Source organism: Lolium perenne, chromosome 7, assembly GCF_019359855.2.
Source record: "Lolium perenne isolate Kyuss_39 chromosome 7, Kyuss_2.0, whole genome shotgun sequence".
Classification (NCBI taxonomy): domain Eukaryota; kingdom Viridiplantae; phylum Streptophyta; class Magnoliopsida; order Poales; family Poaceae; genus Lolium; species Lolium perenne.
The window spans coordinates 139,305,007-139,321,360 of NC_067250.2; the positions used below are offsets into that span (position 1 = coordinate 139,305,007).

A 16,354-nucleotide genomic window follows, 5' to 3' on the forward strand; every position below is an offset into this window, starting at 1 on the left:
CAGTCCACACCATCCAACTGCAAAACTTTGCAGTGTTCAGGCAAGTTCATCACTTGCTCATGTCATTTGAGTATCTTTATCAAATTACTTGCAAAGTACTATGGTTATCACTATTGCATAAAAACCAAAACCACTATTTTCATAACTATGAATATGACTATGTGGTGGGCAATGGAACCATGGATTGTGTTGATATGGTGGAGGTTCCATTGCAAGGGTTTATATCCATCTAGGATTAAACAACAAATGTCGTCCAGTGATTCTTGTGCTGTAATACCCGTGTTAACCATAAGATCCGGAGTGGGACGGAATAGTCAAAAGTGTTTCCACCTCTCGTTCATCAACGGATGCGCTTTACCGTAGTACACTTGTAATCCAAGGGAGCAAGCGGTGAGGCTGGGGAGTCCTAAGTCCCCACGGCATTGTCTGTAGTACACTTGTCGCCCGAAGGAGCAAGCGGTGAGGCTGGGGAGTCCTAAGTCCCCACGGTATTGCGGTCTATGATGGGTTGCAGCTGCCGGCGTAGGAATGTATGGTAGAGCCCTGCATTGACGTCGTGGTCGGGGTCCACCCTGAAATCTACGGGAATAATGGGACCGGCGTGGACCCAGGGTCGGAGTTTGCAACAAAGGGTGGGTATTCGAGGTAGTGGAGGAACATGATTGGCTAGACCTTATACCGGGCCTCACACCATAGGAAGTGTGGACGGGAAAGCTGCCCGGTTGGCACCAAGGTTAAGATCTCTTATGGGTAAAGCAACACACCTCTGCAGAGTGTAAAGAACCGTGACCTGTCACTCCTGTTCGGGATATGGAATCGCTGACGCGGCCGGAAAGGAGCTCCATGAAGTTCTAGTAAACCGGTGAAGGCTGACGGACATAGCTCTTTGAAATAAAAGCAACCTCTTGAAGAAATGTTTATCAAAACCTGCATTGGTATTAGACTTTCTGGTCTAATATCGTAGCTAGTGCATTCAACACCTCTTATCTATAATGAACTTGTTGAGTACGCTCGTACTCATCCCACTCTTAAATCCCTTGCTTAGATTGTCTGAACCGTCTGGAGGAGGACTACGACAACCCTGAAGGAGCTGAGATCATCGGCTATGAAGAACCAGACCTCTCTGGAGGTGTTGAAGGCGTAGACTACCTTATAGTCTACGGAACCGGGGAGGCTTCCGGAGGAGATCAAGCCTAGAAGCACCGAGTAGTAGTAGTAGCCGAGCAGTGCGAACTCTTAGTACTTAGCTGCTCGAGAGAATAAATGTATAACTTAATGAAACTTCTATATTGTAAATTAAGATGGGTTCGCCTCGAACCCAGGAGTATCCCTCTTAGGACCCAAGAGGAGCTTCGAGACGATATGTGTATTATGCTTGTAATAATAAATGAATGAGTTATGGACCTGCTATGTTCTGTTGTACTACTCTGAGGGATGTAATATTTGCGGAATGGTACTTCGTGAATGTTATATCAACGACTGGCATACTACAACATGCAGTGGTATGCAGGGTCACCACATGTCCTCAAGAACTAAACGAACTACTCACGAGACATCATATGGAACATGATCAGAGGTGATATGATGATGAATAACAATCTGAACATAAACCTTGGTTCAATGGTTTCACTCAATATCATCAATAACAAGTAGAAATCAATACCGAGAGAGTTTCCCCTATCAAACAATCAAGATCCAACCCAAATTGTTACAGCGGTGACGATGTGCAGCGGTGGAGATGGCGGTGATGATGATGGAGATGATGATGATGGTGATGGAGATGATGTCCAGCTCGATGTCGGTGACGATGGCGTCGATTTCCCCCTCCGGGAGGGAATTTCCCCGGCGGATTTCAGCCTGCCGGAGAGCTCTTTTCTCTCTGGTGTTCTCCGCCTCACAGAGGCGGCTGTGACTCTTCGCGACTGTCCCCCTGGAGCTTAGGTTTTCGGGACGAAGAAATACGCGAAGGAGAGGAGGCCAGAGGGGGCTGTGGGCCCCCTCCCCACAAGGCGGCGCGGCTAGGCCTTGGCCCGCGCCGGCCTGTGAGGTGGGCCCATGGCGGCCCTCCTCGGCTCCCCCTTCTGGCTCCCTCCGTCTTCTGGAAAAATAGGAATTTTCATATAATTTCCGTCAATTGTTGATCTTCTGAAATATTGCATTCTAACGGCGCTTTTTCCAGCAGAATCCTGACTCCGGTGCGCGATCCTCCAATAATCATGAAACATGCAAAATAGATGAAATAACATAAGTATCATCTCCAAATATGAAATATATCAATGAATAACAACAAATTATGATATGAAATAGTGATGCAAAATGGACGTATCAGAGCCTCTTTCCATGCACTTGTGAAAACATTCAGGGAAAGAGGACTGCTGACTGATAGCATCCACACCTCTATCGAAGAATAAGTCTCAATGTTTCTTCATGTCGTTGGTCATAACCAGAGGTTCAGAGTCATCCATAACACATTCAGGCGATCCACGGAGACTATCTCTAGGTACTTCCAGCAGGTGTTGTACGCAAATTGGGGAGCTCAGAGGTGAAATGATCAAGCCAGCATCAATGAACACACCAACCAAGATCAAGAACAGCTACAGGTGGTTCCCTATTTCAGGGTGAGTACAAAATCGTATTCCTTCTACCTATCTGATGTGTGCTACTGTGAGAAACATGATTGTGTTCTACTGTGAGAAAATGATCGTGTGCTAATCTTTTTACAGGATTGCATTGGGGCTATTTATGGTACTCATGTCACTGCAAAGGTACCGAGATCAATGTCTGCATCATTCCGCGGGAGGAAGCACTACACCAGCAAGAACGTTCTAGCAGTTGTGGATTTCGATATGAGGTTCACCTACGTGCTTGTTGGGTGGGAGGGTTCAGCTCATGATGCGAGCATCCTGGCCGACAGCTTATCAAGGCCGGATGGGTTGCAAATCACTGACGGTAAGTTCTACCTTGGAGATGTTGGATATGCATGCTGACCTGGAATTCTACATCCCTTCATGAAAACAAGGTACCACCTCAACGAGTTCTCTGCGAAGCACTGACCTCTGAATGCGAGAGAGTTGTTCAATCTCAGACACTCAAGCCTTAGAGTCACCATTGAGAGGGCCTTTGCTGCATTGAAGAACAGGTTCAAGGTCTTTGACCAGAAACCGTTCCACACGTTTGACACTCAGGTAAAGCTTGTCCTTGCTTGTTGCATTCTTCACAACTGGATCCTAGGTTGGAGCGAGGATGAGTTCTTCGAAGAGGTTGTCATTTTTGATGAAGTAGAGACCGACGATGACGTGGAAGCAGGTGACAATGATGCCTGGAAGGTGAAGAGGCAAGAGTGGGCAGACGCAATGTGGGAAGCCAGAGGCAACACCACCATCTGAGAAGAAGTGAAAAAGTGAAGAAGTGAAGAAGAACTGAAGAAGTGAAGAAGAAGAAGTGAAGAAGAAGAAGAAGAAGAACCCCTATGATCCCCTGTTTCTCAAGCCCTTTTCGATCCCCGTATGTTGAACGACCTCGTTATGATAAACTGTAATTCGTAGTAGCTAGGGAGCAATGTGTTATAAACTACCATTTGTAGTAGCTAGGCATGATTTCGTGAACTGATTGCAACTATCATGAACTGTGATTTCCGTGTGATGGTAGGTGAGAGCATGGTAAGGCTACCCGTCGTCGAGAAGAGGTAACCGTAGACATGCTTGGATGGTACCAAACAGGCCTAATATCATCTCCATCGAGATTTGAGCTTGGCTGGCAAACAAACAGAATGTCCTTTTTGGCCAAGCCGATGCAGCCCGATCTACCAAACAACAGGCCAATTTCGGCCTATGGCTCGTTCTGGACGCGCAAGTGTGCTTGCACCACTGCGCCAGTGAGCCACGAATCAGGCCCAGACTACCAAACGCGCCATGTGTGGTCACTAGTCACCGGTGAGGATAGCTGGCTTGACTGACGCATCGGCCGAAGAGGAAATCAAATGTGTGTTTGGTTCGTCCGAATTTTGTAAAGTAGAAGAAATTTCCAGAACCAATGCAGGGCTGATAAAAAGAAAGAAAAAAAGCATGCACAATATTTTTGAAAACAACAAATATACGTATATTGTGTTCCAATTTTCAAACTTGGCAACTTAGCCCGATGGATATCGGTTCTCAAATTCGAAATGGATAAATCTGCGGACCATGGTGGGTACGATGGTAATTATCCAAATTTGGCCCATTTGAACGAGAGCAGCGTTTTGACTCTAGTGTCCACATACTCACTTTATTTGAAATATATATTATGTGTATTTTGAAATATAAAAACTATTTGAACAATATGGAAATCTTCATATGTGTGCACCAAGTTGTTTCACAAAAACTGACTTGTTATGTGGGTTGTGTAAAAAGACAAAATTTGGTGTTAAATAAGAGTTTTGCATGAGATTCTTTTTTGTCTTTTTATAGAGCATAGAATTGGGACATGGTTCTTTTGCTCCTCGGGTGCATATGCTTCCTTTACTTAAAATACCTTGTAAACATATTAAAAAATATCACAAGATTCAAACAAAATGTTGCGCGCACATCTCTATACCATACGTGTTCATGAAGTTGTTTCAAGAAGTGAATTGTTATGTGGCTTGGCCACAAAAATTATCATTTTACTATGAAACTATAAGTGATGACATAGAATGTGGAGATATACGGGCTACATTTTTTCTCTGGATTTTTTAATATTTTGAAATTCGTTTGTTAAGTAAAGGGAGCATATGCACCTAGGATCAAAAGTGCATTTTTGATAGAATTGTCTTTTGTGAATCTTTAGGTTCACGCATAGAATGGATATATATGCATGGAATTTTTTTTCAATTTTTCTTTTTTACATTTTGGAATTTGTTTTCTTAGATGGAATGTGTTTTCTAGATAAAGGAAGCATATATACCCGGATCAAAAAGTGAGCTTCCGCATTTAAACATCCAAATTAGAAAACAGTAAAATAGAGTCGGCTAGTCGCGCACATTGGATTGGGATTGATTATGTGATGAGACAAGAGTCAATGAATTTTTATTTTGCAAACCTTGATCCTTCTTATCCGCTCGTGAGCAGTTTCTTCCCTCCGTTTTACATGTTCCTCTCCCTCTATACAGAGCCTCTCTCCTTTTTTCCATTCGACTTCGGTGGTGCATGGAGCGGCACGTCGGCACCTATGTCTTTCCTTGATAGTCGTTGTCTCCCATCTCCATTGATGGCCTGCAAGTACACAAATTCATTAGAGCATGTTTTGAGGAAGTATTATTTTCAGTTTTTATATCGTATTCCAACGAGGAGCCTAGGAGAGTGTTTATCTACGGTGTTTTTGTCGCACTCAAGGTGTTACAGGTCTTGACAGAATTGTCTGCAAGAATTAAAATGGAAAAGGGTGAGTGTGAATACATGAGTTTTGTGTATTGAAAGTGCAACAAAGTAAAATGCATAAAAGTGAACAGTTTTGAGAGTTGTATTGAGTTCCTGCAAACGAAAGATTAGACGCGGAAAAACACGGTTCATGGTGATAGTGAATGTGCCTGGTGGAATAGGTGCAATAAGTGAATATGATTCTTCTTATTTATATATGAGTAGGCAAGCAACCCAAATGAGAGTAAGACCCCTCTCGGTAGATTTCATCCGACTCCAGTGATCCTTCTGCCTATTACCAAAACCATGGTTAGCGCATGTATTAAGGTGGTTAAATCAGATCAGAGCTTTCACCTTGGTGGCTCCTTGTTGTCCTTGATCGAGTTATGCTAGATCCTCTTTGATATGGGCCGTGTCACTCGGGGGTCACCGATTCACTAGCAAACAAGTTCTCTCTATGAGTTCTCAAGATCATGCTACCCGGCCCTTAAATTAGATAACAACATTAGGTGCACATAGATATTCATTCTCATATATAATTATCACAATCATAATTCACAAATGGATGGAATAAGATAGGCACATCACATCTCACCATTTCCCTACATCTCCCACGCCTATGGAGATCTACTCACACATGAGAGGAAAAAAGCACAATGATATCATAACATTATAAATTGAGTTTACGCCAGTATTATCGTAGCAGGCAAAAATAGTTGAAGATCAAATCAAATACAAAAGATAGGAATAGAGGTTCAAATCTCTAATCTTACAAGTATGAATCTCTCTCTCAGTGCAAGTGTGGTGTGATGGATGAGTGGATGGTCTAGAGGTGGCAGATCTTGGTGAGAGTCGATGGGGATTTCCTCCTTCTTGAGATCCGATTTTCTCTCTTCTGGTGTGTTTTCATGGTGGCTACGTCTATCCTCTTATGGTGTGTCTCTTCACAAAAAGTACTTGTATTGAGGTGGAGAACACGGCGGCACACCGTACGGGTGCGTGGTACGGGTGGCCCCGACCGTACTGGTGCCTGCTAAGGCCTAGTATCGAGATCAAATTATCTTTAATAGGACTATAGGAGATCTTCTTAGTTTGTTCCAATTAGCTCATAAATATCCTAGGACCTTCCAAAATGATAGTTTCCTGAAATTTACAACTTAAGACAAGGTTTCACTAGGATTGCAATATTAACATTAGTTGAAACAGAAAATCCAATGAAAACCCAATGAAACCAAGTGATAACTAGTGAAGAGTCCTGAGTAAAAAATGTTAATATTTGGAGCTATCATCCATCGCCCCCAACCTCTTCCACTCGCAATTGCAAAGAGCTGATCACGCTGAAGATGGAGGTGTACTGCCACCGCCGAATTCTTTGCCTATCTTCCTCTCTTTCTCCGACGAGGTCCTCCAATCAGGTTTCGTGGTAGCTCCATTCGGTTCCACCGCCGCCAGCTAGCGGTGTCGCCGCATTGCCACCGCTACTGCAAGCGTGTATCGAACGCAATCGATCACTGTCAATGCTGCAAGCGAGAGGTGGTGTTGCAAACCGTCAGCAACAGACTAGTAAAGAACCGTTGTGAGAGCTTCAAAAGAGAGACGACACAACTCCATCGACAATTGCCTACGCACGACGACAATAATGTGCAACTCGACACGACATGACACAAATGACAAAGTCAATGTGTTGCTCGGCGCGACATGACACCACTACGAGAACCCTAGCCTAATCTAAGGAAAATAGTACTTTTATTCATCATCCACACTTAGATCGGGTTTTCCACCCTTCCTAACGCCGACGAGGCCTGCCGGTGAAAGGGGAACTGATCTATGAAGGAGGCGCTAGGTTTTGTTGCACGCGAAGTTTATATATTTGGAGTAGTATCGTTGAAGACCATAAATCCGTTTTTTTAAAAAAAGAGACCAGAATTAGTAGGCAAATGGGCAATAATAAAATCTTTTTTTTGCGGGGACAACAAATAAAATTTTGAAGGAGAGCCGCGCCGTTGGATGGCCGTAGGACGGTGGATGCCGCCGGTATGGCGGTATGTGAATATGAGGAGCTCTCGCCGTTTTATTTTTTCCGCCTCAACAGAAAAGAAAAAAAAAAAGCAAATAAAACGAGGGGCTAGGGTTTTGATTCCAACGAAACCCCAGCACGCCGCCTCCGCAGCTCTCCCTTCCCTTCCCTTCCCCCTCCAAGCTCCCAAACTCTGCTCCCTCCGTCCCCGGAAGCGCCTCCGCCTCCGCCTCGTCCCTCCTCCCTCGCAGCGCAGCAACGTCGTGAGCGGCTGCCGAACGCGGACCCCCTGAACCCCGCAAGAGTAAGCGCCCCCTCCCCCCTCTCTGCTCGACGCACCCGGTGCTCTTCTTGATCTCTCTCTCGATCCGGTCTAGTTGGCCAGTGTCCGTTAGGATTGATACGAAATTGTGTGGATTTGGGGGATTTAGGTTACAGTTCGAACCTTGCGGGTTATGCAGTAGCTTGTCACTGAGCCGCAACATGCGCGTCGCTTCCTACGCATTTGCGGTTATGCGTTAAATTATAGATTCAGACACGAGGAAAAAGGTGTAATCTTTTAGGTGTCGGTGACCTGAACCAGTGTGACAAGGCTAGTTTTTTCTTAATTTGTTCGAATTGACCTAGGGACATACAGTATAATCTTAGATGTTCGTTTACAACGTTATGGCTTAGTGTTGGTGGGTTGAATTCTGTTTTCCTGGATATTCAGAAATGGTCATTCCCGAATAGTATGTCCTTGGCGGGGAATTTAATGGGGAATTATTTGGCTCACTAGTTCTTTCCAATCGATGCTTATGGACAGTGTGATCCAGTCTTGCCTACATGGAATTGTGAGTGTTTTAGAAATCCTACAATAAAATGTAATGGTTTTGTAAGATACTAAGATGTGTTAGTAATTCATGATTTTGATTTGTCTCGATAGGCTAGGTTGACCAGCATATCCTTGAAGGCTTGAATTTAATCTTCCTACCTTTAAGTAATCCTTTTGATGCTTGTTGTCCTAATTTAATTAGCATTTTCTGCCTGTTATCCCTTTTTTTTTTGCATTTGCTGCTTGCTGTCCCTTTATTTATTTGTGTTTGCTACTTCTTAAGTTTTATTTTGTTATTTGCATATATATATATATATATATATATATATATATATATATATATATATTGGATGTATTGTAAATGGATTAGATTTGTGTATCTGCATTTTTTTCCTTACAGTTGGCAGCATTATAAATGCATCTCCTGCTATAACTCACATCCTTGTGTACTTTCTTATGTGTATGGTTTATGGAGCGATGATCAGCTCTAACTCTTACAACTACTATCTGTTCTGCAGGTTCTTCGTTATATTGTTGGAGACTTGTCTTATCTGCTGTAGTCTGAAACAACTCAAGATGTCATTTTATGCAAGAAGGGGTGGAGACAGGGGTAGTGACCGTTTTCAAGGAGGAGGTGGGCGAGGTGGACATGTCATGCCAGGAAGATCAGGCCTTCCTCCTCGAGGACCACTTGGGATTAACGCCCGACCATCTGCACGCATTATTGCTAAGGCAAGGCCAAAACTGTCGCTATATTTTTCTTCATGGTCAGATTCCTGAATAAAGTAGAAAACTGAATGAGGAGAGCACCCCCATGGTTGTATTATATGGAGGGGCAGTAATAACAGTGAAGTTTACCACTAATGGGGCTTTCTTGGCTAGAGCATCTCATTGATCATGTGGAGGGGGCAGAATTAACTTTGGTATTTTGATGAATACTTTGTTGGGTAGAGCACCCTCCAAGCTTTCATTTATGGAGTGGCAGAAGTAACTATGGTGAACACCTCTAATGGAAACTTTGAAGGATATCATCTGTTCATCAAACACATTGAAGGAAATAAATGAAAAAAGGAAATTTCTGGAGTTCTTTCAATTTTACCTGTGGTGCATGAGGCACTGAAGAAAAGAGTCTCCACTGGTTCTGTCGATATGTTCGAAACATTATGGAGTTCCGCAGTTGATGTGTATGATACATGAAACAAGGATTTTGGAACTGCAATGTACCGGCTCTTCAGACAGTTCTGGACTCTACTCCAGTGGCGTGCTTCTAGGCTGTCTCCAGAGCGAGAGCTTGAGCCATTTAACATATCTGGCTTTTGATATTGGTGATATTGTTGGAACTCTCTTCCTCTCTATCGTTAACTTCTTGCAGTACTTCGTAGCTTGACTGCTTTTAAGTAACTTGTTGGTACTCTACGATAATGGTTGATACTGATTCTAAGTGGTCCCTAATAGTTGTCATGATCATATCAAACAGTTTGAGGTGGCGTTCTTTTATGACGATGTGTTTCCTCACATGCTGGTTGTTTGGCATTTTTCAGTCTTTTAGCCGAACCAAAGACATGACCTGGAGACCTGATCTGTTCAGTGACAGTATGGCGGCTAGTGGAATAGAAACTGGTACAAAGTTGTACATTTCAAACTTGGACTATCGTGTTTCCAATGAGGATATAAAGGTTGGTGAAGCAAGTTGATAACATGAATTAACCATTCCTAGATTGATATAGCTAACAAACTAACATATTTTCAATTTGCCCTGCAGGAGCTGTTTTCAGAAGTTGGTCACTTGAAACGATTTGCTGTTCACTTTGATGGTTATGGTCGCCAAAATGTTAGTATTTTTCGTGGTATTTCAGCTTTAAGTATCGAGCATGTTAGGCATACCTTTTAAAAAAATTGCGTGCATTATTTGATCTATATAAGAACTCAAAGTGGCTCGTGTTGTATTTTGACAAAGTGAAAACATGGCTGTTCTTTCAGCAGTTTGTGTTTGCTCCAGTTTTTTCGAGTTTCTGTTTTCTCTAGATGAATACTTAATTTGCAGTTCAATTATATGTTACCGATCATGATTTTTGTTAGAAAATCTATGATCTTGCATTTGATATCATGTGCGAAAATCTGTGATCTTGCATTTGATATCATGTAGATAAGGAAAGGGCAGAAATGAAAATTTATTATAAAAGGTCTAGTAGTGTGTAGCTAGTTTCTTCTCATATTGTTACCTTGGGTGCAAAAGTATGGTTGAATCCAATCATGCTTGTCCATTATTACAGACAATCAGTTTATAAAATATACTTGGATGCTGTGTTTGCTGTAATAAGCCTGTAGAGATTATTAATCTAGAAGCTTGCTGTACTAATGTTTTATTTGATTTTCATTTTTTGAAGGGTACAGCTGAGGTGGTGTTTACAAGGAGGAGTGATGCAGTTGCTGCATTGAAACGTTATAATAATGTTCTACTTGATGGAAAAGCTATGAAGATTGAAGTTATTGGAAGTGACTTAGGTTTGCCTATGACACCTCGTATAAATGTTGTCGGGGCTTCTAATGGCAGACCTACCAGAACAGTTGTTATGACGTGAGTGATAATTTCATATTTCCGTAATTTGCCATTTATGAATATTGATTGTTTTGCCAACCAGAATTGTGTTTGTTGCACATGTTTGCTATCCTCTGTGCAAGTTTAGTGATGTTATTAAGATGGCTACACTTTTGCTTGTTTCTCTATCTTCTCTTAAAGAGAACCCAATAAGTTCCCTCACAAAAAGAGAATCCAAAAAGAGAATCACATATTACATCAGCTGGATCATCCACTAAGACTCGACCTACGACAATGCACTTGCATTGTTTCCTTGTCCAAAGTTTGACACTAATTGGTTGCCAGCGGAGAAACCCTACCTTCTTTTTATGTTTGTCAACTGACTCAATGCTAATTGCCTTCTTTGTCTGTCCAGCAATTTTGGGTAAATTTGACAGCTACATTATGGCAGATTCTAGTAACTTTTGAAATATATTATATGCAATCCGTAGTTCTACAGGACTGCAATAGCTTAGCACAAGCCTAACAACAACAACCAAGCCTTTCAGTCCCAAACAAGTTGGGGTAGGCTAGAGTTGAAACCCATAAGATCTCGAAGCCAAGTCCTGGTTTCGGAACGTGGATAGCTAACTTCCACGCACCCCTGTCCATGGCTAAATCTTTGTCGATATTCCAAACCTTCAGGTCTCTCTTAACGGACTCCTCCCATGTCAAGTTTGGTCTATCACGACCCCTCTTAACATTCTCAGCACGCTTTATCCGTCCGCTATGCACGGAGGCCTCCGTTGGATATGTCCAAACCATCTGAGACGATGTTGGACCAGCTTCTCTTCAATCGGTGCTACCCCAACTCTCTCCCGTATATCGTCATTCCGTACCCGATCCTTTCTTGTGTGGCCACATATCCATCTCAACATGCGCATCTCTGCTACACTTTAACTGTTGGATATGTCGTCTCTTCGTTGGCCAACACTCCGCGCCATACAACATTGCAGGTCGGATAGCTGTCCTATAAAACCTGCCTTTTAGCTTTTGTGGCACTCTCTTGTCACAGAGTACGCCAGAAGCTTGGCGCCACTTCATCCAACCAGCCTTGATTCGGTGGCCCACATCTTCATCGATATCGCCATCCTTCTGCAACATGGACCCCAAATATCGAAAAGTGTCTCTCTCGGTACCACCTGCCCATCAAGGCTAACCTCTCCCTCCTCGTGTCTAGTAGAACTGAAACTGCACCTCATGTATTCAGTTTTAGTTCTACTAAGCCTAAAACCTTTCGATTCTAGAGTTCGCCTCCACAAAACTTTCTATTAACCCCCGTTCGGCTATTATCGACTAGCATCACATCATCCGCAAAGAGCATACACCATGGGATATCTCCTTGTATATCCCTTGTGACCTCATCCATCACCAAATCTAAAAGATAAGGGCTCAAAGCTGACCCTTGGTGTAGACCTATTCTAATTGGAAAGTCATCAGTGTCGCCATCACTTGTTTGAACACTTGTCACAACATTATCATACATATCCTTGATGAGGGTAATGTACTTTATTGGGACTTTGTGTTTCTCCAAGGCCCACCACATGACATTCCGAGGTATCTTATCATAGGCCTTCTCCAAATCAATGAACACCATATGAAGGTCCTTCTTTTGCTCCCTGTATCTCTCCATCAGCTGTCGTACCAAGAAGATGGCTTTCATGGTAGACCTCCCAGGCATGAAACCAAATTGGTTTTTGGTCACGCTTGTCAACCTTCTTAAGCGGTGCTCAATGACTCTCTCCCATAGCTTCATAGTATGGCTCATCAGCTTGATTCCACGGTAATTAGTACAACTTTGAACATCCCCCTTGTTCTTGAGGACAAATTTCTAAAGATCATGTATGGAGCATGGGATTTTACGGAATGCCGTCAGAACTGAACTATTTCCAGTGAAAACCCTGTATTCCAAACTGGGCCTAATTGTGTTTGCACATGTGTGTAGTTACATGGATAACTTCGAAGTGCAAACCAGATCTGTATGAAGTATTATATTGAGATTGTGTGTGCGGATACTCTGCTATGGTGGATCTAATTTTTGTATTACATTTCAGGCCTGAAGCGGGTCGACGTGGTGGAGGTTCCAGCAACAGGCCTTTGAGGTAAAGCTTCTAATGATATTTACTTCTAACATGGCAACCTGGTCTGTTACTAGGAACTACCTCTGTTACTGAAAACTAGGCTAATAATTTATGTCTGAAGTTTGACCAAGTTTATTGAAAAAATCATCAACAATTATAATACTATATAAATATTAGCATAAAACCCATGGTCTTTGAGGTAAAGCTTCTAATGATATTAACTTCTAACATGGCAACCTAGTCACGGTGACAACCTAGTCTGTTACTAGGTACTACCTCTGTTCCTGAACTAGGTTAATAATTTTTGTCCTGAAGTCAAACAATGTGAAGTTTGACCAAGTTTATTGAAAAAACATCAACAATTATAATACTATATAAATACTAGCATAAAACCCGTGCGTTGTTACAGTATAACAATAAATTATAACAATAAATCAAATGGGCATTCACTACTGTTAGTAGTGTATTAGAAAATCATTGAACATCAATTTCAAACATATACTCCTTCCGTCCTGAAATAAATGTCTCAATTTTTTTAGATACATATTTATCTATAACTAAGACACTCATATCCGTATCTAGATAAACCTGAGGCATTTATTTTAGGACGGAGGTAAAAATAGTGTGCTTGGAGGGACAGATTTTCATAGGCTTGTCGAGGCCTGCTCCATGAACTTAAAAATATCTGCAAAGTCTCGTGAATATAAAGTTTTTTTTTCCGCAAAAACGGCCTGGACCATTGTTCCAGGTTGTTTTGCTAATTCGTGTAAATGTAGGGGCCTTGGTAAAAAAACAGCTGATGGGATAAGCTTCCTTTCCCCTTTTCTGTGCGGTTGGCATTTGAGAAATTGGTCCAGCACTTCGGCCATTGGTGCGTTGGAGGGGGCTGCCGGAACTGGATGTTCGCCACCTCCGCTGCACCGTGCCGCGGAGGCCACGGTTGGCCGCTTCGAGCCTCGCTGGTAGAGAGGGACCGAGCGCCTCCACCTCATGAGCCGGTCGAACCGTCGGAGCCATGCCATTACACTGCTGTGACTGGCGCCTCTGTCTCAGAAGGACGCGGGTCTGTACTGCGTCGCCCGTCGTCGCCTCGGGCTATAAATATACTATAAAACTATACTTAATTACGTACTCCCTCTGTTCCATCATTCTTGTTGTGGTTTTAGTTCACATTTGAACTAAAACCACGACAAGAATTATGAAATAGAGCGAGTATCTCCCTCCGTCCCATGAAATAGAGCGAGTTACATAATTGTTTTGACATTGTAGAGGTTGAGTATTTTTAAAATTTTGTTCAAACTTTACGTGGTTTGACTTTTGAAAAAAAGTTATATGCCTTCTTTCATGGGACGGAGGTAGTAGTTAGTAAGCAATTAGCCATTATTTGATTGTTTAGTTTATAACTACAAGCTGTATCCTTGTGTTGCCGTATGCATTGTTACTGGTTATTACTAGCGTTAGAAGTTTGGACCCCTTCTAGAAAACATACTAGGATTTGTAAACAAATTCTTTCCACACATTATGCTCACAACTTGCGCGAAAAAAATGAACAGTGAGCATTTTCTTCTAACAAATAAACAGGCCACACATAGTTCAGATATGAGTGTTAACCTATAATTGTGAGCTGCTAAATTCCAGCATGAAACATCCATGTTTCAGGCTGTTGTTCCTGCCATAGGACACCCTTTGCTAGTTTAGTGATCTGTTAGTTTAGTCATCTGTCTATCTGAGAAAAAAGCCAAAATAAAAGTAGCAGCTTTTCATTTTGTTTGTATGTCTTTTTGTATAGTGTTTGGAGTTTGGTGATAATGCGGTCTTGTTAGCGGTTCTTTGAGTTGATTTGGTGTCCTTCAAAATTACATAAGTTATTTGTTTTATCTTTTTTTTTTCTGACTCCCAATCTGCCATTTCAGTAATCCCACCAACAGATTTAATCGTGGTGCTTTCCAAACTGGCCGAGGCCGAGGCAGGGGCCGTACTTCGTTCCAGGCCCCGTTCCAGACCCAGTTCCAGGGCCGAGGCAGGGGCCGTGGTCAATTGCGGGGCCGCGGCCGGGGAAGGAAACAAGCAGAGAAGACTGCAGATGAACTGGACAAAGACCTGGAATCCTATCATGCCGAGTCAATGAAGACCGACTGATTGCTGCAAGTTAGTCATGGTGGTGGCTTTGGCATGGGTGCTGCGCTTTGCATGTGCTGCAAGATTATCTCATGATCGGATGTACCAGTTTGTGTTATAGTTTTTATTGGAGCAAATCTATCTTTCCATGCTGGTATCCAAAACCAACTCCACCTCTAGTAGTTTATCTGCAATTTGCCTTAGATTTAAATTTGGTGTATGGTTGCCATAGAGATTATCGTGTTAACTAGAAGTAGCAAGCAAGCTAGAAGTGATATTTTGAGTTTTCAATTACTGTTTATCATGCAAAGAAATAAACAAATTTCGATTAACAAATTGTTGAATTTGTGTTCTATGTTATTGGATCTGCTATGTCTCAGTCATCCGCACAAAGGTGTTTCAGTTGCACTTTTCTGCACCGGGTAAAAAGCGCAACTGTGTTAGATGTTGCTTCACGGCATTGTAGTTCTGCATTCAGCGGTTGTGGTAGAAATTGGGATCAGCATGGTTCGGTGTTAGACACCGGCTCTTATTCCCATTAATTTTGTGCGTTGCTGGTTTCTGTCATGGACGAGTAGCAAAATAACAAACTGTCAAAATCGATAACCATTAAATTAGGTTGTGGAAAATCCGTCGGTTAATCCTGCCATGTTGAAAATTATTATACCAGCCAAAAGATTTGACGAGCAAAACCAAATCAAGATGACACGGAAACAAGTTCCAGGAAAAAAAAACTGTATTTACAACAGAAGAAACACAGAACTAGCAAGTACATGCATAAGACAACCTGCGATTCTGCCAACGGTAAGCTGCGGATCCAGGCGGATCACATGGACAGCACCATACTGATTCACGCTCTTCTACCTATTTACATCACGGTTCAAAGCACCGTACCGATTCACATGGACATCACCGAGATCGCCTGCCCGGCGCGGCGCAGAGGCGACGGCGGCGAAACCCGCGGCGCCGGCTCGCGGAAATCGACGACCACCGCAGGCCTGGTCTCCAGCAGCCGCAGCCGGTGGAGGAGCTCCTTGGCCTTCTCGTCCTCCTGCTTGATCCTCCTGACCTGGCTGTGCACCAGCGCCGCTTCTTGCTCCTCCTTGGAGCTGGAGACCCTCCTCCCGCCTTGCTCCATCTCCATGGGAGCACTCGACGCCGGTCTTGTCATGCTTTGCTTGTTTACTTCCGAACCATCTACCGGGCAGTGCCACAATATATATACAGAGAGTCGAGGGAGGACCTGGTTTGCATGTGTGGGTTTTTATATTTCCTAGGAAGGAAAGAGGTGGTGGGTGAGAAATGTGAAATGGTTTTGAACTGTTGGGGACAGGCACTTTTCAACTACATGCCGGGAAAGAAACATCGAGGCTA

General features: G+C 42.9%; 1 protein-coding gene across 1 annotated transcript; it reads left to right on the top strand.

The window, feature by feature from the left end:
• The first annotated feature begins 7,533 nt into the window (after nucleotides 1-7,533).
• Nucleotides 7,534-15,316, top strand: LOC127318666 (THO complex subunit 4C). The gene is made up of 7 exons (XM_051349140.2): nucleotides 7,534-7,693; nucleotides 8,722-8,935; nucleotides 9,745-9,879; nucleotides 9,966-10,034; nucleotides 10,591-10,781; nucleotides 12,836-12,883; nucleotides 14,776-15,316. The coding sequence occupies exons 2-7, from the start codon at nucleotides 8,780-8,782 to the stop codon at nucleotides 14,999-15,001; spliced, it is 825 nt and encodes a 274-aa protein (XP_051205100.1). The 5' UTR covers nucleotides 7,534-7,693; nucleotides 8,722-8,779; the 3' UTR covers nucleotides 15,002-15,316.
• The last annotated feature ends 1,038 nt before the right edge of the window (nucleotides 15,317-16,354 follow it).

Bases quoted from the DNA above. Each gene is read 5' to 3' on its own strand.
- LOC127318666 (XM_051349140.2), top strand. From the start codon at position 8,780: ATGTCATTTTATGCAAGAAGGGGTGGAGACAGGGGTAGTGACCGTTTT. The intron at 10,782-12,835 runs GTGAGTGATAAT...ATTACATTTCAG, and splicing joins ACCAGAACAGTTGTTATGAC to GCCTGAAGCGGGTCGACGTG. The intron at 12,884-14,775 runs GTAAAGCTTCTA...CTGCCATTTCAG, and splicing joins TCCAGCAACAGGCCTTTGAG to TAATCCCACCAACAGATTTA.